The sequence below is a fragment of the Pan troglodytes genome, chromosome 2, assembly GCF_028858775.2.
Source record: "Pan troglodytes isolate AG18354 chromosome 2, NHGRI_mPanTro3-v2.0_pri, whole genome shotgun sequence".
Classification (NCBI taxonomy): Eukaryota; Metazoa; Chordata; class Mammalia; order Primates; family Hominidae; genus Pan; species Pan troglodytes.
Genome location: NC_086015.1, coordinates 190,440,180 through 190,463,908, shown reverse-complemented (window position 1 = coordinate 190,463,908; position 23,729 = coordinate 190,440,180). Strand labels below are relative to the sequence as shown.

At 42.8% G+C, this 23,729-nt stretch overlaps 1 protein-coding gene across 13 annotated transcripts in view; it reads left to right on the top strand.

Annotated features, from left to right (window-relative positions):
• Positions 1 to 23,729, top strand: part of MASP1 (MBL associated serine protease 1) — a 74,430-nt gene that overhangs the window by 4,261 nt on the left and 46,440 nt on the right. For 6 of the 13 annotated variants that reach the window (XM_063807415.1, XM_054681314.2, XM_063807416.1 and 3 more), the window contains exon 2: positions 1,613 to 1,865. The exons of 2 other annotated variants lie outside the window; for them this stretch is intronic. In XM_063807415.1, the coding sequence (XP_063663485.1) occupies positions 1,613 to 1,865 (253 nt within the window). Of the gene's footprint in view, positions 1 to 1,612; positions 1,866 to 10,410; positions 10,681 to 23,729 lie in introns of those variants that run through there. 5 more of the 13 variants (XM_516941.7, XM_016942478.2, XM_054681311.2 and 2 more) reach the window with 2 other exon arrangements.

Sequence of the window (23,729 nt, the reverse complement as noted above, 5' to 3'; positions counted from 1 at the left end):
ATAATCTGTTATATATCAGACTCTGTACTGGGACCTTTATATACATCATCTTTAGTGCTCATAGGAGCCTTATGAATTAGATATTATAATCTCCATTTTACTTCTGAGGAAACCGGGGCTCAGGGAGACTAGTTGCCCAAGTTTTCACAGTCAGTAAGTGAAAGAATTGGGACTTAAATCCAAGTACATTTCACTCCAAAGGGTGTGTCTAACGTAGTGCAATGTGATACCCACAATAATAGAGAAATGTGCAGGGAGCAGTGGCTTGTGGAGGAGTGAAAGGATACTCCATAGCTGGGAAGCTCTGAGCTGGATGGTGGAGGATAAGCAAGACAGTGGAGGATAAGTAGGTGAGGAGTGAGCAGGGCACATGCAATGAGGCTGGAATGGAAGGGCATGGCGTGCTCCCAGAATAACAGGGGGCTCACAGGGCTGGCTACTGAGATGAGGTGGGAAGGACAGATCAGCCAGATCAAAATGGCCTCAACAGCCATCCCAGGAGCAGACGCTTTACCCTGCAGACACAGTAGAACAGTGTGGTCCTATCTGTGTTTGAGAAAATCAGCTTTGGCAGAAGACTGCTGGTGGGTGGGTTGGGGATATCGGTTAGGATGCTACAGCAATAAGCCATATAGGAGAATGTAAACTATGTAATTAACTGGAGAGGAGGAGAGATGGATTTCCAAAACATGGGAAGCAGAATAAGTAGGACGTGGTGACTCTTGACTCTGGGGTAAATGAAAAGATGAATGGTTAAAGTTCAGGCCAGGGAACTGGTTGATGGTAATACCATGAACAGAAATCAGAAATGAGAGCAGGAAAAGATTAGGAGAGGAGTGATGAGGCAAGTTTGGGCCCATTAAGTTCAAGGTTACTGGACCTCACAGGGGAATCGGTCTGTTAGACAGAAGCCTGGTGTGGTGAGTGCAGACTGACCAGAAGGGCTTTGACCAGCCTTAGTCATTCTGCCTCGTTATTGCGTCAGCCATGGTGACGTGCTCTGTAAGTTTTATTGAATTTTCCTTGCCTCTTTTGCAACTCTTTATTAGTCTATTATCTCTGATTCCTACAGGAATAAGTTGTAGGTTTTTGATCCTTTTACCAAGAGGAAGAAAACTTGCTTTGCTTATTCTTTCTTTATTAAAGATTTTGCATACTTTGACTGAGTTTGTGGTGAAATACCATTTTCAACGTTAAATCTGTTTAAGGTACTACCGATTCCATCAATGCATTTAAGCCTCATCCCAGTATGATAACATTTACTTTTTCGAAAAGAGAATCAAGAGTTAAATGAAGCTGAGCTAAAGAAATATCAACTTTTACTTAATTATGAAAATTAGATTTTCAACAGTAAAATGGAAATGTCAGACTCCCAAATGTGATACTTTCTAGGAGTTTAAGTTAACACTATTATCAGAGCTTTGAATGAGCAAAACCAGAAGAAATCTTAGAAATTATCTAGTTACCATATTCCCATAATACAGACTGAAGAGGCAAGGTCAGAAGGGGAAAGCTAATTACGGCAGGCCAGAGACAGAGACATGCTGAGATCTTGTTCTCCTGGCTGTGATTGAGATGAATGGCAGGGGCCTGTGTTTATAAATGTAAGTAGACCTACATTCATGTCTTTCAGGTGGCTGCTTCTCTATTATGCTCTGTGCTTCTCCCTGTCAAAGGCTTCAGCCCACACCGTGGAGCTAAACGATATGTTTGGCCAGATCCAGTCGCCTGGTTATCCAGACTCCTATCCCAGTGATTCAGAGGTGACTTGGAATATCACTGTCCCAGATGGGTTTCGGATCAAGCTTTACTTCATGCACTTCAACTTGGAATCCTCCTACCTTTGTGAATATGACTATGTGAAGGTGAGACTCCTGATGTCCCCTAACTGGGCCAGGCTCTCTTCTGGGATTTAGACAAGGCAGTATGAAATTAGACCCTTCCAGGGTGGCATATAGTAAGAGAGACACACAACATCACAATGGTATGAATTCAGGTCAAGGTGGAAAGCTAAGTGCAAGCAGATGGGTAGAACTAGAAAGGTCCATGAAGGAAACTGAAGCTGATTGATAGAGTACGACTCAGCCCAACACAACATCCCTTCTTTCTTCCTGTTCTCAAAGCCTTTAGTGTTTCTACCAGCCTCTGTTCCAAGATCACCTTTAATTCAACAAGCAGAAAAGGGCAGAGACCTCAGAGTAAGCAGTAATCATGGAAAGAAAACCATAATTATGTCCAAAGTTGAGGCATTAGAAAGCATTGTCCAATTTCCCAAATAAAGATCAAGTATTTGGGAAGTGCAGGATATACAGTAGTAAAGAGTCAGAGATGAAGTAGGAAGGGTGAGTGGAGGCGAGATTCTTAAGGGCCTTGAATGTCATGCCAAGTAGTTTGCATTTTATCAGCAAAAAGTGTGGGTAGGAAGGGGACGGTCACCATCAGAAGTAGACGTAAAAAGTAAATATGGGGGAAGAGCAGGACCACATCAAAACAATATACCCTGGAATTTAGAGAACCCCCCAAAAAAAAAAATTCCACGGGTGGGAAGCTGTTCTTCTTTTAAAGTGAGGCTGAAAAAGGTCAGAATATTTCTAAGGGATCAAGTTTATTGCAGTTATATCTAGTTAAAAAAGATGTGGAGACCTAAGAACCTACCTTCTAAGCTCTCTCCAGCTTCCTGAAAGAGGTTCTCATCAAACAACTCTAGAGCATTTAGATATTTTTAGTATTATTGTAGACTCATTATTCCATAGCCAGTAATTCAACATGAATTAACCTTGTATTAACCAGAATATTTGGTCAACAGCAGAGAAGTGAGTTTACAAGGTGCTTTTACAATTATAATCTCAATCAAACTTTAAAACAATTTTGAGACAGGAGCCATGACCCCATTTCACAGGTAAAGAAGTAACCCAGGAAGGTTAAGCAACTCACCCAAGGTTGTACATCTGGTAAGTGACGGATTAAGGTCTCAAACCCATGCCTTGTGTTTTTGAATCACATGCTCTTTTGTCTACACCAAACAACTCCCAAGCTATTCTCCACTGAGCCTAAGATACAGCAGAGGCATACAAAGGCACTGTGCTTCCACTTATTTTATATGTAGAGTATTGTCATTGTAGATGTTGGGTCTGCCTGCAATGTCCCATTTACAATAGGTCTCTGCATCTAAAAATTTTCCAAAATTGGTCTTCCGTGGTAGGGATTTTTAACCTCAGCACTACTGATATTTTGAACCAGATAATTTGCTAAGAAAAGCTGTCTTGAGCATTGTGGGATTTTTAGCAGCATCCCTAGCTTCTACCCTAACTAGGTGCCAGTAGCAGCCCCTGCCCCACCAGTTATGGCAATCATAAATGTGTCCAGATGTTGTTCAATGTCCCAGAACCACTGCTGTATGGGATGATGCCCTCTTAGAATGCCCTGTGCTAGGGACGGTGGAAATATTAGGACACAAAAGATCTGGTCCCTTAAAAAGAAAGATGAGTCTTGAAAATAGCCATTGCACAAGATAGAAAACAGTGATGGCAATAAAGACTAACTGATAAAGAATGAGAAAAGGTGGAACTGGTTGCTCTAAGAGACAATGCGGATTGGTAATCTAGATGCAATTTCTATAAATTCATTAAAAATAGAACAAATTTCTCAGGGTCACAAGGATCAACCAGGGGGTCTTCACTGAGGCCATGAGTATGTATCATCCTAAACTGAACTTTCTGACAAAAAGGCCAGTTACACTTTTCAGGATAAAAGGGTTATCCAGAGTTAAACTCCAGGATAAGATGGATTGTAGGTATGGGTCCTCAGGCTAAGTGGAATCTCCCAGCCCATTCCCCCAAATAATGTTGGTCACAAAATCATGGCATTCTTTAGTATTTTGGTTGGAGAGTTGTCTTAACCAGAAGAAAAATTACCAAACACTGGTTTAATATGACAATAAGTTCCATGGATTTAGACAAGGCTAGATATGAACTTTCTAACCACATTTTTCTCTACTTTCAAACATGTTAACCATCTAGAAATTTTGTCAGTGCCAATAGCTTTTATTGGTACCTGAGGCTCAAGATCACAGAAATTACAGAATTTTTTTGCTCAGTTGTAGCGATGACTTCTTCTCATAATTTGCCCCCTCTCCTCCTTAAGATTTGACTCTTAACTTCATAGTCATTGAGCAACTCTTTCTCTTAAATTTGATTCTTTTTCAGACAGAAGACAAATTTAACCTTGTTAGGTCTCCTTCATCAAGATGATAAACACACAAGAGAGGATTTAGCTCATTTCTTTGCTCCAAATAAGTGGAGTATCCAAGGAAGGCAGATGAAGCAGCTGACATAAAGCAGCATTTTGTTAATGGGAAAAAATGATGATACTTTTCAAGAGCAATAATATAATCTGAAGACCTCTTCTAACACTGAATTAAAGACATTGGAATAGATTTCTAACCAAGGCTTGACTTTCTTGGCTAGAGAATATTTTGGAAATTGGTTGATGGTTTCTATCTAGAGTGGTGAGACTCCTTCCTGAAACCACAAGTAGATGGACATGGGCCCTCTGGAAGGGGCAGCACGGTCCTGGGCCCTTACATGGAATTCAGGAAATGCCTTTTCTGGTCTCAGATCTGTCACTAACTCCCCAAATGACATGGAGTGGAGAAGAATATTATTTTACAGCACCCTCTCTGTTCCAAAATTAGACAGATGGCCTCTGGGCATAACAGAGAAGTAGTCTACTTGAGGCAACTTAGGGACTGAGCTGCCTACCCGAAGTGCCTTACAGTCCTTGCATCTGTGAGTTGGGACAATTTTCCAGTTCCTTTGAAAGAAGAGATTAACATGGTGGCGGCGGGAGGTGAGATAGATTTCTCCACTTGTGCTTGCACAGCTGACTCTCTTCCAGAAGGCCACCCTAATGTCAGCATTAGCCTCCTGCAGAGGTTCCAACAGCTGTGGGGCACCAGCAGGCCTCCCCTCTGCAGGATGCTGCATGCTAGTTGGCTGACTACTGGTGCTCATGTGGAAACCACCCTGTATCCCTGCCTATACACACCCAGTGAGTTGCCCTCCTAGAGCTGAGAACTCACAGAATGTCAGGCTGCAGGGGCCCTCTGGGGACGCATCTCATCTTAAGTTGTGGTTTTCAAATATGTTCTCCCCAGTACACGTTTTCTTCTTCTTCTTCTTCTTCTTTTTTTTTTTGAAACGGAATCTTGCTCTGTTGCCAGGCTGGAGTGCAATGGCGGGATCTTGGCTCAGTGCAAACTCCACCTCCCGGGTTCAAGTGATTCCCCTGCCTCAGCCTCCTGAGCAGCTGGGACTACAGGCACATGCCACCATGCCTGACTAATTTTTTGTATTTTAGCAGAGGCGGGGTTTCACCATGTTGGCCAGGATGGTCTCGACCTCCTGACCTTGTGGTCCGCCCACCTCGGCCTCCCAAAGTGGGATTACAGACGTGAGCCACTGCACCCGGCCCACATTTTCTTCTTGAAAATCTTCAGTTAGGCCCAACATACATAAGAGACAGAAGTGAGCTGCTCTAGCTGAAGGTGGTTTTGCTTGCTCATCCTTCTTGGTTACCCTGAAGCACCTTGAGGGATTATGGCTTGAATCTTGCTGCTCTGGCCACATTCCTATTGGACAGAAGAGGAGGTCAGAGTTCAGAGAGTGGGTGAGCAGTCTGCCTCTGAAATCCCAAACCCAGAAGTCTTCCACACTTAGTTGAAACCCACTGACTTTTTCTAATCGCCTGGCCAACGCTAGCCCCTAGCATATATGCTTTTTCTGGCTATAAATGGAAGAGAAGCTCTTCCCTTTCCATCTGAATAAAAGCGCAAATATGCCATGTGGCCCCCAGGTAAATCCACATCCCTCTCCAAAATTCTGTCTTTTCCTCTGTTCAGTGAGAGGGTGGAACAAGATGATCCCCATGGTCCTTTCAATTCTGGAATTATAATCCCAATCCTCCTCACCGGAACTTCCAAGATGACCCCACCAAACACTCCTTATCATAGTCAGGATAACACCAGAAAACAGAAATCGTATGTTTACAGCAGCTGCTTCTCAATGTTGCATAACTGCAAGCACTCCAGTAGGAGCCTGCAGCCTGCTGGGGATGCCTTGGTGGTATGTCATCACAGAACTTGTAAACATATCATGCCAACACTGTCCTTTACCAAGCAACTTAAAATATCACTGACTTGCCTTTGGCAGGATAAAATTCCCTGTTTTGAGGCATTTTTCCTCTTTGACTAAATTCTCCTCCCAGGCCTATATAGGAGTAGGTTTAAGAAACCTTCCAACTCACAGGAACATTTTCCAGCCCAGCTCAACACCACAAGCTGCCCTTCCCACCCAGGCCCATCGGGGCGATGATGATGGAACTGCTCATACTGCTCATCAGTAGCCTGAAGAAGAGCAGGACTCCCAAGTCTGTGGTCTGGATGCTCACATTTATGAAAATTCCTCTCCTGCCTGATTTCCCACAGTTCTTGGTCTTCAAGACTCATGCACATCTGCACAGCAGCATCTGCTTCCTTGGAATGTGGCTGCAATGTTTAGATTCCTGTAGTATACGGATGAGGCATACGAATCAAGGCTGGTTAATGCTGCAGGCAAGAGGCAAAGCACAGATACTAGTCAGGGAGTCAGGCAGCCTGGGTCCTGGGTGTCATTCTATACTCATTAACCTTGGGCAGATGACTGCACCTAAAAGGGGCTCTGTTTCCTCCTCTTTCAAATACAAACGGTTAAACCAGATGGTCTCTAAGGTCTACTTTGCCTTGATGTTCTGTGCATCTAAGACCGTAGAAATCATGATCCAACCCCATGATCAACACGTCCAAAGTCCAGGGAAGGGCAGTTGATTGACCAACATCATGCTTGTATGAGAATTTACATCTTAAGATTCCCAGTCTTTTCTCCTATTTATTTAACAGAATTATTTAACAGATTAAAAAACAGCAAAGTCCCATTTCGTGAATGACTAGTTTTTATGTTGTAATATAAGACAAATATTGTCTCTAGTCAAACTTACTGTTAAAAAATCCCTTAAATATTGCAAAGCATTATCTTTTTAGATGTCCAGAAAAGAATTTTTTTCCAAAAATGCAAGAAATTAAAGTTCTTTGGTTGAGCACCAGATGAAGTGGTCCATTTATACTTACAAAGAAACTATGAAGCTATAGTTATGGAGAGAGTCTAGATAGTTAGAAACCAGAACCACCAAGAGAACAGCAGATTACACATTCCAATTTCAAGTTCATTTCATGGCATCTATTCACTGCAAAAGGAAGCATAAATCATCTGCATTTGGATTGTACTCTCTCTTTCTTTCTCTTTATGTCACCATGTGTAATATTTTAATAGCATCTGTGACATGTTTATGTAATGCAATGCCACTGTTCTCCTTTTAACCCTATATCCTTGATGTATTCGACATTTCTTCCATCCTCTCCACTGCTAATTCCTTAGTTCCAATTCTTATTCCTCTCAACTAGTCTATTGTAATAGCCTTCTACATGTCTACCAGATGTCAGCCTCTCCCCATCTAGCCTACCTTCTATGAGTATCCAGAAGGATCTTCTTGGAACATAGCTTTGATTACGCTACTCTAAAAATCTTTCAATGCCTCCCCATTGTCTATGGAATGAAGCACAGTAATCCTATTGAAAATCTACCATAAGCTGGACACTATGCCAAAGACTGGGTCTGCAAAGATCAGTAAAAAGAATTCTTCGCAGTAAAATGAACTATAAAGTCCTCAAGGAATTCACAGTTCCATAGAATGTAATGAAATAAGTGCATAATAAAGCCAGACAAAGTAACTCAAGGGGTATCAGTCAGTATATAAGTTTGGGAGTGGTCATTTTTAGATGGCCAGGGAGGGCTTTGGAAATAATTGATGTTTGAGATTAGTCTTTAGAGGTAAATAATAATTTGGCAGTGCAGTTCTCTAAGTAGGATTTCTTAGCAGAGCTACCATCAAAGCAGGGAGGTTGAAGAGGATGGGAATGATGCAAAACTGAGAATAATCAGAGTTGGCATGTTTTGGGGAGATGTAAAGCCCAGAAAGATTATCTGAGGGTCAACTGAGAAATGTTTGGTAAATTTGGGTTTAAGCATGTGCTCCCCAAATCACATACGTGTGGCCAAAGGTTGAATTAATTTCACAGATGGATTTTGTTGGCCAGCCTAATATTAACTTATACTATGATTTGGGGGTGTAAAAAAAGAAAGAATTATGACAACATAAAATTTCCGATCTCACACAACAATCTGCATTTCCAAGTTCTCTTAGAATATTAGAAAATCTGGAAACTCTTGCAGCTTCCTGCCTTCAACAATCAGCCAACACCAGGAAGAGGTGGCCTTGTGGGTAGGGTCCCCACCATTCTCTATAGCTCCCCCATGCTAATGCTTTCTGGCCTCTTAATGGCACCATTGCTGATTTTACAGTAAAGAAAGTGAATCATTTTTCCCCAGTGTCTCTATCAAAAGTAGAAAAGTTGAAAGTTCTTGAGAAAGACACGTATTTCAGGAAAAATTTCTTTGCAGAGTGAAGAATATCCCTCTGTATTTAACACGCAAAGTGTATATTTCTGTCTAAAGAATTCATAGCAGCTTGTTTCACTCATTTATGTTTTCTGCCTGGCATCTTTTAGCATTTTAGTCTAGGATGTCCAATTAGAAGCTGTGATGTGGCGGAGGGGTGGGGCAGTGGGGTTCGGGGATGTGACACAGTCAGGGGTATGCTTGAGGAAGGTTAATCTGGAGCTACTTGAGGGATGTCAAGGACTAGTAAAGTCAAAATAAACTGGAGCTGCTGAATGAGGCCATTTAGGTGGCTGTGCTAAATAGATTGGATATGACTATGTGGAGCGTAGTATACTTCAAGAAAGCCCACAGGCCTCCTGGACAGCTATGGAAAAGCAGGTAGGATGTGCAGAAGTAAACTCCACAGGAACTGGCTGCGTATGGGAGAGGAAAAAGGAGGAATCAGAGGCTTTAAGCCCCAGTTATGACAACTTATTGGCTACTTACCCAGAAATTGAGATCAGGAACGTGAAGATGTGTAGATTTAGAAAGATAAAGAGTGCACTGAAGTGCATTGAGTTTTGAATACAGCTGGAAATGCTGGTCTAAATTTTGAGACAGAGCTTAAAGAGTCGTAAGAGTGGGTGTAGAAAGAGCACAGAGACAGTGATGGAGAGAGGATTAACACATTGAGGATTAAATTCTGTCTCTGCCACCATCTGAGTGAGGAACCTTGGCGAAGCTCCTTGATCTCCCTCAGCAATGGTTTTGTCATCAGTTGAAAGGAAGAGTTCCTAATGAATACAACGTCTTCCTCACAGGTTGTGGGAGGATTTGAATGACATGAGGTTCTAAGTGGAATCAGTACTGCAAAACGCAGTTGTGCTCAGTGGTTGGGAGCTCAAACTTTGGAGTCATTCAGACCCAGCGTCAAGTCTTGCCTCCACTTCTTACTGGAGCAGTTGCTTAAGCTTGCTAAGATTTTCTTCTCCATCTGTAAAATGGAGATAATAATGATGCTTATTTCATAGACTTACTGTGAATGCCAAATGAAGTAAATGCTTTAATGACATATGTCCAACACATCTCTAATTAGCTCAAAAGTACTATTATAGTGGTAATGAAGGCAAAGGTATGAGTAATAAAGTGTCTGCCTGGTATCACCAGATGCTCAATGAATGTCAGTTTTCTTATCAACTCTGACCCTACCACTGACTGCCTATGTATGACCTTGCTAATGTTACTGAGTTTTTTCTAGCCATTTATGGAAAAGTGCTTCCAAAGCACTATTCGAAAGCAGGAGGTTATTTCTCCTTTGTATTTACCTTGTAGAAACACACATTTTACGGCAGTTTCTAATCTATTAACTCATTTGATTCCCATGGAGTAGGAAGAGCAGGGATTATTGCACCTAATTTACAAAAAAGGAAACAGGTACAAGTGAATTTGTTCAAGTCTCTGCAGGAAAGCCAGGCTTGAATCCCTGCTCTTCTAACTCCCCGAGTCGTGGTTCTGTGTCTCCATGCAGCCTTCCTCAGAACAGGCTTTATTGTGGAAGGGGTCCTGTTGTGTTTCCTGGCCATGCATTATTCCTAAAACAATACTTTATTTGTCAAGATGATTTCATAAAATTTAGTAAAACAGAAGGTCCTTGAGGGTCCCTATATTGTCTAGATTATTTTAAATAACGTTCTCTTTTATCCTTTGAGAGAAAAAAATGTTGTTTAAAAATAATAGAAAATGGAGTCTGAACTACAGTGAATCTGCAAGTGCTTGTATCATCTGCTTGTAGTGCATCCTTTCTGATGAGCTCAAGCTCATTCCCACTAGATTGCCAGCCCCATGAGTTCAGGGCCTATGTCTGTGTTTTCTCCAGTAGAAAGCACAGTCCTGGGCAGAACAGGAAAAGGCACATGTCTCTTGGCAGTGGAAAGGGCTCTGGCCTAGAAAACAGCTGCTGACTCCTGCTGAGAGCTTGGGCAAGTCACGTCTTCATTCAAGGCCTCAGTTTCCCCATCTGCCTGATGAGGGAACTGGACCAGCTGGCCTCTCCAAACCCTTCCAGTTCTGATGGTCTGTGACTCCCAGTCCAATGCCCCTTCCCTCAGGCCACATTGGGTCAGTCTGCATCCTGCTGTGTAATTGAGAGGTAAGTCGCTCCCAAGTGAGACTCTTCTGACCCCAAAGCTCCTAATTTCTGTGCAATGCTCTGTGTTTACTTAGAACATGCCCTCGACCTTCCGGCTGAACTCATTTCACCTACTGCATAACTCTGCTCATTCTCTGGGAGTGGACAGGAGGCCTTGGCCCCAGAAGGAAATGAGAAATGGGTAAACATTTCTCATGAATTTCAATTGTAGTCTCCGGTGGAATTCTCCCACTCCAGAGACACCAGGACCCAAACACCAATTCTAGCTTATTCAGAAGAATTAGAAAATGAAAATGAGCTTGCTTCAGGAAAGTGTAATGAAAGCTCATTTTATGCCAAAAGTGCAAACAGCACAGGCTTCAGGGTGATGGGAAACAAAAGGAAGCTCGCAGTGCTGAGGAAGAGCATGTGGGTGAGTGTGAGCTGGGAAGGTCCCAGGTGTGGGTGCACATGAGGTGCATATCTCTGTGCTTGAGTATATTACAGGTTGCTCTTGAAAACACCTTGGTGAAGAGCAGTGCCTGAATTTACTTTGATGTGCTTATAAAGGGAAAAGTTAAGGGACGAAGAGGTATTCATTTATTCAACAAATATTCATCTAGTGCCTACAATTTATTAGAGCTTAGGGTACAGCAGTAATTAGAACAGATAGAAATCTCTAAAGTGAGGCTTACATTGCACTGGGATAAACAGACAATAAACACTAAACATAATACATAACTAAATTATGTACTAAGTAATAAGTTTATGGACGAAGAAATAAAATAGAGCAGGGCTCTGCATGAGTTGAGATGGGGGCTCTGATTTAAATATGGTGCTCATTGAGAGAGTGACATTTGAGCAAACACTTGAAGCAGGTAAGAAGGTTAGCCATGTGGCTTTCTTGATGGGGGGGCTACCCTGGGGGGCACTCTAACCAGAGGGAACATTCAGTGCCCTCAGGTGGAAAGTGCCTGGTGTGTTTGAAGAATAGCAAGGATGGCAGTGTGGCTGGAGGGCAGGAACATGAATGAAGACTGAGAGGTACAGATGGGGGGCGGGATGGGAGACTGGAAAACAGGGTTCCTGTTAAATGCTGCCAGCCAATGGCAGACTTTACAAGCTGCTTTCATGCCCCGAATCTCATTTGACCTGATGCTCAGAGTATTAATGTCCACTTTTTACGTTTGTGAAAACTGTGGCCTGGAGACAGGGGCATGAGTGCTAACAACCAGATTGGGGGGTGGGGGCAGGGAATGGGGGCAAAGAGATGCGCAGTGGCTCATCATTCGACATTCAGATAGCACAGACACAGACAGCCCGCAGAGCATAGAGCATAGAACAATCACATAATTAGGAAGTAATGAGTTTTCACAGAACTGGTTTTCATAGAACTGGTTTCTAATAGAATGTACTTAATTTTAAGTTTATGAAACTTGATGATGGCTGGATTTAACAACAGGGTAGCAAAATCTCTGAAAAGCTGACAGTTGGCTCTTATAAACTGGTGTGAGCTGCTGGCTCCAGCACACCTACCGCCTGGGGAGGTTTAAGTGACCCCTGAGGTATGAGTGGCAGAGCTATGACAGTTGGTCCTTATTCCAGCACTCTTGTAGGATTTCTGTGCAAAGATTTGAGGATGTAAGTTTAGCCTGAGTCGGGGCAAGGTCCTGGGCAGTGTCACAGGGACACAGCGGCTCACAATCCTTGAAACTCTGCTGGAAGACACTGGCCCAAGGCAGCCCCTTCTGTCCACTCAGCACCAGCCTCATCACTGCCTTCACCCACGTCCTGGCTATGACACACCTGGAGCCAGGCAGCTTCTGCCGCAGAAGAACACAGCAACCCTTTGTGTTTCCCATCCTCAGGCTATTTTCCTGTCCTGAACTGTTTGGGGCCCAGCCTCCAAGTTGCTGAAGGGATTTGCATATGAATGAGCTCAGCTCTGGAGTCCCAGAAGGGGTGAGGTGGGGGAGTCTGAGCCATTCTTAGGCCAAACAGTGCCAATCCTCCCTGGCTCTCCCTCCCAGACACAATTCCAGACTCTTCCCTCCCACCCCACCCCCCCAGCCCAGCTCCCTCTGAGACGGTGGGCACTGCTGGTTTCCCACCTGCGGGATGCCCGCTTCCCAGGCTCTTGGCAGGACACCTCCCCTGCCAGCTCTTTCTTCTCCCTCTGCTCATGCTGCCCTTTTCTGTCCAGAGCCCTCCCGAGAATGGGCAATCCTTCCTGGCAGCAGTGGGATTCTTGGACTCTTAGGACCTGCCAGCTGTTTCTCTGGCCCCCACCAGCTGTTTCTCAGGCCCCCACATTCTTTATGGCGCCAAGCATTTGCATGTACACAATACCTGCTTAGGGGCTCACTCAGCTCTGTTAGGAGGTTTTCACCCTAATTAACAAATAAGAACACCATCCTGGAAAGAGCAGTGCACCTAGGCCCCAGTACTGGCTCTGCCATTGACTGACTTTGAACATGTCTGTTCCTCCACCAGGTATAGACTTGAGGTCTTTTCATGTTCTTTTCAGCTCTGACCTTTGCTCTGGCAGGTGGTTTATCAGCTGTGTGATTCCAATTATTGAGCCAAACCTGGATGTCAGAACATCCTGATGTTGTCTCAGGTCTGCTACTTGTAGGCTATGTGGACTTGGGGGAGTCATGTCACCTCCATGGACTCAGAACTGTCTCCCTGAAGTGCATTCACTACATGACTGCCATTAGGAGCAAATAAAATAGAGAAGGTAAACGTGCCCTGTCAACTGGAAAGTTCCACATAGAACAAGGAATTATTATCATCATCATTATTTTTATTACTTTTTTTTTTTTGATGGAGTCTCACTCTGTTACCCAGGCTGGAGTGCAATGGCACAATCTCTGCTCACTGGAACCTCTGCCTCCCGGGTTCAAGCGATTCTTGAGCCTCAGCCTCCTGAGTAGCTGGGATTACAGGTGCCCGCCAGGACGCCCGGCTAATTTTTGTGTTTTTAGTGGAGACAAGGTTTCACAATGTTGGCCAGGCTGGTCTTGAACTCCTGACTTCATGATTTACCCACCTCGGCCTCCCAAAATGCGGGGATTACAGGCATGAGCCACGGTGCCTGGCTGATTATTATTACTCTTTTTTTATGGCCGAAAGACTTGAGCCAGGACTGGAGCATCAACCTCCAGAACCTCTCATTTGAAGTCAACTTGAGCTTAGATCTGCCAGCTGTGTTATTTTTACTTTACGTGGCTTTCAAGAGCTTCTGAAGTGCAGCACACACATGCAAACACATACCAGATGCCTCCTTCGTTTCTAGACCCAAGTTTCTATCTGGTATCAGGTGCCTTTAACTTGCTTCTACTCAGATCACTGACTGAAATTAAAGCTACCTGGTGAAGTAGCAGGACTGGGCCATTAACCACTGGCCCAGCAGCTGGGAGTGATGGACTTTCCGTGAAGGTGAGCTCAGGAGTACTGAGCCCGCACAATGAGCAGGAGTCAGCCCGGGGCTGTCGGTGAATCATTGGCCTACCGTTCACGCATCTAGAAAAATCTTTTGAAGCACAGCAAAGTAAAGAGAGAAATTCCTAGACTTAATGCCATCTTCTTGTGGACAGAAGCCTTTAGAGATCCCTCACTTTGCTCTGATCGTCTTTCATAACTTAAGAGTACCCTTTTGATGTCTCTCAGCCCCAGGACTGTTAGAAGGCTTTGTAAAGTGCAAAGAGCCAAACAGCTAATATGCCACCTGCCAGAGGAGGAGGCTGGGCTGGGAGGTCTCTCTAGGTGCCCTTCCAGCTCTATCAGCCTGGGTTGTGAGTCCTCACAAAAGGGGAAACCACTGCTGATGGCTTCAGCGAGATTAGGAAAGGAGTGAAATGGAGAAATAGTATCCAGGGACAATCTCAGCTTCTTAATGTTCTCCAAATGCATGAAGTGACCCTTGCCCCACTAGCTGGGAGCCAGAACGTGTCATCTCAGTTGGTGGATGGATCTCAGCAGTCCTGTTTTTCTCATTGATGTACTGAGTGCTCAACATATCCCGGGCACTTTTCTGAGTGTTTTATGTATATCACCTCCCATCCTATTTACAACAGTTCTGTGACATAAATAGGATTATTTTCACTATTTTACATATGAGAAAAACTATATACAGAGAATATTAGTTTCCTAGGACTTCTGTAATAAATGACCACAAACTAGGTGGCTGTTTAAGTTGTTAAATTTCTTAACAACAGAAATTTGTTCTCATGCAGTTCTGGAGGTGAAAAGTCTGAAATCAAGGTGTCTGCAGGACCATGCTCCTTCTGAGGGCTCCAGAGGAGGATCCTTCCTTGCCTATTCTAGCTTTCTAGAATAGGCAGTTGTAGGCCGGCCGTCTTTGGCACTCCTTGGCTAGTGGCAGCATAACTCTAATCTCTGCCTCTGTCTTCACATGGCTGTCATCCCTCTGTGTGTGTCTCTGTGTCCAAACTTCCCTCTTCTTATGAGGATATCAGTCATTGGGTTAGGGTCCACTCTAACCCTTTGTAGTGTCATCTTAACTTGATTACATCTGCAAAGACCTGTTTCCATATAAGGTCACATGCAGAGAAACAGGGGTTAGGACTTGAACATGTATTCTAGGGGGACACAATTCACCCTACAGTACAGAGAGTTTAAGTAATTTTTCCAACATCTAATCATTGGAGAAGATCATATAAAAATGAGATGCCCCAATAAGTAAGGCGTTGCATCCTAAAGAAACAGAAAACCTAACAAATTGAAAACAATTCACAATTTGACTCACTCTTGAGAAGTCAACAAAGGGCACAGATGTTCTTATTGCAACCTTTCTTGAACATCTAAGATCTGTCTTTCTTCTCTTTTTCTGTCTCTCTCCCTTTCCTGTCCTTTAGGTCTTCATGAACTCTGGACTAAGAAACTCTTCTCTCTCCCCTTAGCCATCCACTTACACCCACCTACTCACTCCTTGGACTTCACAGTCACAAAAACTGTCCCCTGACATGAGACCCTCCCTGCCATACGCTGCCATATGTGAGTTTTAGGTATTCTGAGTTTCTTGATATTTTCTCAGAATTTTACTTTTCACCTTATTGTTTATGAAGCAAAGATCTCTTTTTCAACTCTGTTGCGACCCAAGGGCTAGAGAAATGAGAGGAGGTGACAGAGTGCTGAGGAGTTCCCACGCCATGTTCTGTGATGAAGGGAAGACACGGGGGGAGGAGGGTGATAGCAGATGAATGACCCTGCACTTCCAGGCTAGTTTAGTTGCCCCTCCTGTGTGCTCCCCTTAATTAACCGGTTTTATACCATGGGGTGGAAGCTAGAGGGAAGCAGCTTTGAGCTCAAGTTTCTTTTTAAATGTAAAAAGAGAAGAAAAAGAAAAATTACCTATAGTTCCACTAACCATTGCTAACAGTTACTCTAATTCCTTTTACTTTTTATTTTCAATGCGTACTTTCAACATAGGTATAATTATACCATATATACTATTTTTTCTGCTTTTTCACTTAATATTGCCTCCTAAGAATATTTCCATATTGCTATAAACCCTCGATTAATGTGATAATTAATGGCTGCCTTGTATTTAGAAGTTAATGCTAACTTATTTATCTAGAAAAGGATATTTACAGTTATTTCTAATATTCTAATATCATATGACTGCTATAAATATCTTTGTTTATAAAAGTTTTTTTCCACATTTGGAATATTTTTCCCTAGGTTATATTCCCAGATATGGAACCAACAGATAACTTTCAAAGTCAAGGATAATCCAAAACAGCCTGATCTATCTTGGAAGATACTGAGTTTCTCATCCCTGCAGCTGATAGTGAAAAGGTGGTATGATATTTGCTAAGGGTGTGGTAAAAAGATAATAAGTTAGACTAGGTGACTTTTGAGGCCCCAGAAACCCATGAGATTGTGGTTCTCCAAATTTCAATTTACAAACGTGAGCCTATTCTTTGTCCCAAATCACTTTCTTACTTGCTATAAAAGTTATCTATTGCTGTGTGATAAACCACTCCAACACTTAGCAGCTACAACAACATCCATTTTGTTTGCTTATGATTCTGTAGTCAGGAGTTTGAGCTGGGCCCAATGAGATGGTCCTTTTGCTGGATTAGCCTGAGGTCCTTCAGGCAGCTACAGTTGTTCAGAGGCATGTCTGAAGGTCATCTTTGGCCTTAGTTTCTCATCTGGTAGCTGATAGTGAATGCCAGTGAATTGGTCTAGACATTTTAATCAGATGGCTCATCTCTGCCCTATGTGGCCGCTGAGCCCTATGACCTCACAGGGCTTCTTCACACAGTTGCCTCAGGGCAGTATTCCACATGTGAAAGTGTTAAAGAAAAAATTATTCAATGACACTTGTTAAAGTGTGGTAAGGCAGACTTTATTCAGGACAGGGATGAAAAGTATAGGGACCACGGCATGGGATTTTGCAGTGAGGGAGAGAGATTGGGCTCAATTTTGAGTATAGCATGGGCAAGTGGGGATTTATAGCCAGGGAGCATGGTGGTGGTCAGTGGATGTTAAATTACTAATGGGAAACATCAGGGGTAAGAGGGGTTCTAGCTAAAATGACCTAACAGGATTCTTGCTGATGACAGGCCAAGATGATCAGACAGCACCTGTGGGGATGGTGGAGGATGAAGATCCCAATTGGAACTCTAGGGAGAAAAGATTTCAGGGATGGGGCATTCTTGCTGCACTGATTCAGCAAAGATTTTGCTAAAACTGAGTTTTACAAGGAAGTGCACAGATGAGTTGAGGAGACGTTTCAGAAGCCTGACTAAAATTTGGCTAAGCAAAGAATCTTTGTTAATAGCTGCAAGGCCCCTTGAGGCCTAAATTTGGAAATAGTATACTGCTTTTAACGTATCATATACTTGTTGTCAGACCAAGTTAGGCCAATCAATGAGCAGTGAAGTTACATTGCAGAATTATCTGTGTGCAGAAATGGAAGAAAGTATTGTGAATAATTTTTGCAAACAATGTATTATTATCTATCTTAGGGACAAAATAATTCTTGTCCTTTGCATATGTGAAATGTGCTTTTGCCCCTTCTCTCAAAGTTTTATCCCATTAGCCGTTCAGGCTTGAACTCCAGGACCTCATGATCTAAATCATGTCTAGAATTAGATGACACACAAAGGTATAGCTCTTGAAGTATATCTCTTCTTGATCTAGAGATCTCTGAACCCAAAAGAAAAGTTATTTGCTCTCCACATGCTCAATATCTCCTTGTCTTGGTGAGAGAAGAATAAGATAACCACAATAGAATTTCCATTGAAAAATGGAAAAAATGAGAGGCATATAGCAATTACTGCTCCATAGTAATTCTGAAATTTAGCCAGGCACATGTTGCCAACTCCAGATACCAAGAATGTTCCTTGATTAGAGCCCAGTTCTTCTTCCTTGGAGGGGTGAGAGTGGATCCCCAGTCCATTGCTCTCTGGGAGTGGTGAGAGTGGCTCTTGCCTCTAATCTTGACTCTGCCTCTGGCTTCTTAGCTTTGTCTTCTGAGACATTCTTTCCTTTCTGTAAGAAATGGCCCATGTTTGTAGCTGAGTAGTCTATTCAGTTCGCTTTCTGTACATAGAAACCTGAGGCTCAGGAGCCTCTTTTCATTTTGAATTGCCACAGTCATTTCTAGTCCAAGCGGATATAGCTCCCTTAAAATCTTTTTGGGTCTCCAATGTAGCAGAATATAGTTCACTCCACTAGATGAAAAACATATCCACAATTCTTTTCAAAATAGGTCTTCCTGCTTTGAAGGGCATGTCAGGGTGCTACAGAACAATGCTCTTAAGATTCTTAGGTGCCTTGTGGTCTGGCTGATAGGGAGTACTAGGTACTGCCTTAAATCTTCTAGGTCTTAACAAATGATTCTGACAGTCACACCATTGATTTGACATTTACCCTGAAGCCATTTTTGGTTTTAAAATCTTTTTTTTTTTTTTTGAGACAGTGTCTTTCTCTGTTGCCCAGGCTGGAATGCAATGGCATGATCTCAGCTCACTGCAACCTCCGCCTCCCAGGTTCAAGCAATTCTTCTGCCTCAGCCTCCTGAGTAGCTGGGACTACAGGCACACACCACCACGCCCAGCTAATTTTTGTATTTTTAGTAGAGATGGGGCTTCACTATGTTGGCCAGCCTGGTCTCAAACTCCTGACCTTGTTATCCACCCACCTTGGCCTCCCAAAGTACTGGGATTACAGGTGTAAGCCACCACACCCGGCCTTAAAATCTTTTACTAGTGGATAAACTGTTTTCCAACCCAGCTAGTTCTGGGCCCTCTATATTTCCTCTAAGTTCTGCTCACATATTGAAGACTTACTTCTTCCTGAAGTACATTGCCATACACAACCAGAAGTACACACTGACACTTTCAACATTCTGTCTAGAGATCTCCTTAGCCAGATATGCAAGTTCACTACATACAGTCCTTCCTTTCTTTTCTTTTCTATTTTCTTTTCTTTTCTTTTCTTTCTTTCTTCCTCTCTTTCTTTCTTTCTTTTTCATAGACAGAGTCTCGCTCTGTCCTCTGTTGCCCAGGCTGGGGTGTAGTGGCACGATCGTGGCTCACTGCAGCTTCAACCTCCCAAGCTCAAGTGATCCTCCCACCCCAGCCTCCAGGGTAGCTGGGACTACAGGCACATGCCACACCACCACACCTGGCTAATTTTTGTATTTTTTGTAGAGACAGGGTCTTGCTATGATGCCCAGGCTGGTGTTGAACTCCTGGGCTCAAGTGATCCTCTCACCTTGGCCTCCCAAATTTCTGAGATTACAGGTATGAGGCATCACACCTTGCCCATTACATACATTTTTCTACCTTCTAAGTTGCCGCAGACAAGTTTTGCCAATTGATTCACCATTGCATTATTCAAGTGGTCTGTTTTAGACTCCTATAGCAGTCTCTTCACTGTTTTTCTAGAATTTACTTGCTAGCCAATCCTAAAACTGAAGCCACATATTCTAGTTTTTTGTTACTGCAGCATTCTACTTCTGGTATCAATAACTATTTCAGTCAGACTTCAATCAGGAAAGCAAAGTCTTTATGAGTAATGTGAGATAATGAATATTTATAGTATTAGAACTCATGTAATTATAGAAGGAGCTGGGCAAGTAAAAGTTGGAAATGGGGATTTAAAGGATTAGAGAAAAGTTCACCAAGCAGTTCTCTTAAAGCCCTGGCATGGGTGGAAATATTGGCATCTGCAAGAGAATCTGATAAGTCAATTCTACCTAAGGGGCCAAAGTGCAACTATGAAGGGGAGGCTCATGGAAAAGGGTCTCTGAGAAGCTGTTGGCTGTAAGCAGCTACCACCTCTGTGGTTTCACCTGAAAGTATCTGGTGATAGGCATGGGCCACTGTTGGTCATCAGAGCCAGTAGTTATAAAGAAGAGCCGGGTGCAGAGTAGAGGAACGTGAGAGCAAGTGAGGATGTATTGGACACATCTACACATTTCTTTCTATGTATGTGATTACAAAACAGCCTTCAGTGAGTAATGACTATTGCCTTTCAAACTTGCACAAATTCCTCTTTTGGCCAACTCTAATCTAGAACTATACAGGGAAAGAAAGTTTGGGGAACGTAGCTCCCAGATTAACTAAACTGGCAACAGGGTAATCCAGCATACTCCCTAAATGTCTGCCTAAATTAAGTCTGCAATGCTCCTCAAGGGCCCTGAGCAGATTTCAGAAAGGCTCCAGGAGATAGCTCGGGAACATTGACAAACAAAGTCATGAGGCATTTGGGTTATAAGACAGCCTTTGTTTATTTGCCTAATGTCTTGAGGAGCACTGGCTAGGGAATCAGGATGCTGCAGTTGTGGACCTGGATCCACCACTCACTAGATTCATTTATCATGAGATTCATTCACCACTCACTAGATTCACCAGTCACCTTGCCCAATTTGTTCAAATTATCTGGGCTTCAATTTCCTCATCTATAAAAGGAGAGCAATCCTCCCAGGCTGCTTTCTCTATACATTGCTTTGAGGAGCCAGTTGGTAGCTGTGAATGCATTTGTTTAGCTGATGTAATGAATTTATGGACATGCAGAGAGCAGCCATACATAGCGAGAGTAGCTGTCCTTCCATAGAGTAGCTGTCCTTCCCTAGAGTAGCTGTTCTTCCATAGAGTAGCTGTCTTCCCATAGAGTAGCTGTTCTTCCATAGAGTAGCTGTCCTTCCACAGAAATTTGGCCAATCCCAGCTGCCCTGCCATAGTTTTGCCTAGCAGGTTTGTGCTGTTTCTGCTGAGGTAGAAAACTCATGGAAACCAAAGGCTCTTGGCTTCTCCTTTTCAGATGTGCCTTCCCAGCTCTCTGTCCTTAACAGAGCCCCTTTCTGACGCCAGGTAATGGGTAGTGGGGAAGAGCAGTTGAGATTTGAATACCCCAGGCCTTCACTATTTCCTCTCCCTACATACTCTACCCACCCCCTACCCTCCATCCATGATTTCTACCTGCCTAAATTCTATTCACGTTTCAGTCTCCAGCTCAAAGATTATTCTCTTCTTCCTGTTTTCTGATTTCCCTCAGCTGGATTCAATCTTTTCCATTCCTTAAACCCCCAGGGCAGCCCATCTTTGATTGCATTTACCATACCCTGATAATACCCCAACACATATACCTTTGAGTACTTATCTTATTCTTCTACCAAGTGTCACATTCCTAGAGGCAAGGAACTTGCTTATTGAGCTCGTATAACAAATAAATAATTTTTGGCACCCTTCACATTAAAGTGTAGACAGAACTTAGTACACACATATTTGGTGAATTGAGTTGAAAGAAAACAAATTGAGGACATACAGCCACATGTTGGTGTCCTAAATAACAATAGTCTGTAAGGACATAGTCGCCCACAAGAAGAAATAGAAAAATGAAGAGTTTATTATTCGCAGCCACATGGGTCTCCATTATTATGAATGTTTTGTCTTCACTTGATAAGATCCCTCCATCATGTTGATACGATGACCTCTGAGAGGGGACAGTCCAAACAGAAGCTAGGTCTCAATCTGCCTATACTCAGAGGTAAATGATCTTTATAGAACTCCATATTCCACAGCACAGGATGCAAATATTAACCAGGACCAGTGACCCCTCTGTTTAGGTTATGACTGGAGCTGTCACTGAGCCACATCCTCTCTAAGAGACAGTCCATGCACCCAAGATAAGGTTTCAAAAGGCCTTTGAGCCAGGAAAATTGTTTGGCCAAGTGTCTGTGTCTTTAGTCATGTACTCTCTGGGTTGGTGGGTTCTTTTCTCTCATCTCAGAATAGTTCCCAAAGCAAAACTGATATCAGAAAATGTTCGTGTTATCTCTCCAGCCTTGAGCAAGTCACTTCCCCTCTCTTGACCTCTGTTTCCTATAGAAGGAGGCAGATAGAAATAGCTCTTAAAGGTCCCGCCCAGCTCTGATATTCCAGGACTCTATTCTGAGCTGCAGGCTGAATTCCCAGGGCCCCAGGCTACTGGCCTTCTCTTCTCTGCTTCTAAAAGGATGTATGGCTCAAATTTTCCCATGGGCCTCAGCTGGGGCGTGCTTCCTGTTCTCTGGAATACTGTGGCTCTGCAGGTGATAACCATTTATCTGATTTATCTGCCATTATGAAAAGGTCCTTCAGCCCAGACGTTACAAGGAGGGAGGTCATTTATCACAGACCCTCAGTAGTATCTCCCTAATCCAAATGACCAGTGTGTTCACTTGAAAATGTTCATGTCCCAGTCACTGCAGAACCCAAGAGGCACTGGGAATACCAAGTTCCAGAAAGAAGCCTGTGTAGCTGGAACTATTAATGCCCAAGGCATGACTATTCATTATTAACAAATTCAAGTTCATCCGCAAGCAGTAATCCTGCATATGTTAAAACTCCTGCTTACCATCTTCTGGTTGGTTTATATAATATATGACTATGATGATTTGTTAGAACTGTGTTTGACTATGATGACTGCTATGTCTGGAATTGGAAAGGAATCTAGAGCTCAGCTAGTCCAAACCCCTGTTTTTACAAGTGGATAACTGAGAGCTAGAAAGGAGATGGCCCAAAATGCAGAATACGGCAGTGTCAGGAACAGGACCCAGGACCTCCAACTGCCAGGTTCCTGGCAGTTTATCGTATTACTCCAAAGCAGAGGTCACCAAGATGGTGTACTCTAGTTCATGCAGTTACTCACAGAAGAATCCCTTTCCCAGGCCCTCATTCTAAATCTATTTAGCTTTTTTTTATTAAGTTCTAGCAAAAGCAGTTAACTGGTTTCTAATTCACAACATATTAAAAATAAGCAGACAGAAAAGTACAGTGAATAGGCTGATAAAAAGACAGGAAATAAAACATGACATAAAGAAGACTTCAGAAGTTCAAGGCTTTATAGTCCGGCAATGTTTAACGCCAGATCAAGCGACATTACACAACTCAATATCCCCAAGATTATCACTTTAATGTAGTATCACAATGGTTGACATTCATAACAATGTCCCTGGATCACCAAGAAAGGGTTAGCATGTTTCACTTGAGAAAGTGGGTACTTCTTTAAAGTACTTTTTTTTTAAAAAGTGTTACACCAAAAAGAAAATTTTTAGTTATAGTTAGGTAAAGCTTTGGCTATCTGGAAAACTGAGTCAGATAAAATAACACAGCAGCTGGGAGGTTCAAGGAAGTGACATTTCAGCTGTGTGCAGATAGGCACATTCTATAGTAACAAGACTGGTGTGAGTTCGGCTGGTATCTGCAGAGAAGAGGAATAAATAGCAAAGCCATGATCTCATCTTCTGTTTACACTTCAATTCCCAAAGTTAGTGATTAATTGTACTTGTGTTTTGTTGCCAGGGCAAATTGTTTTTCTTTGAAACTCCCACTTATTTTAAATAAATAAACCATTAGTTTCAAAACAGAAGTGTCAAATGTCAAGATATTTCTGACATGCTAAGCTAACGAACAAAACAATGAATTCATTAGAAGCTACTAGAGATAGCCGCCTTTGAGAACTTTTCTCTAATGACTTTGAAAGGCAGCAGGAATCATTCTTGGTAAGAGATTTTTTTCATGCATCTTGGCTAAAATTTAGTCCAG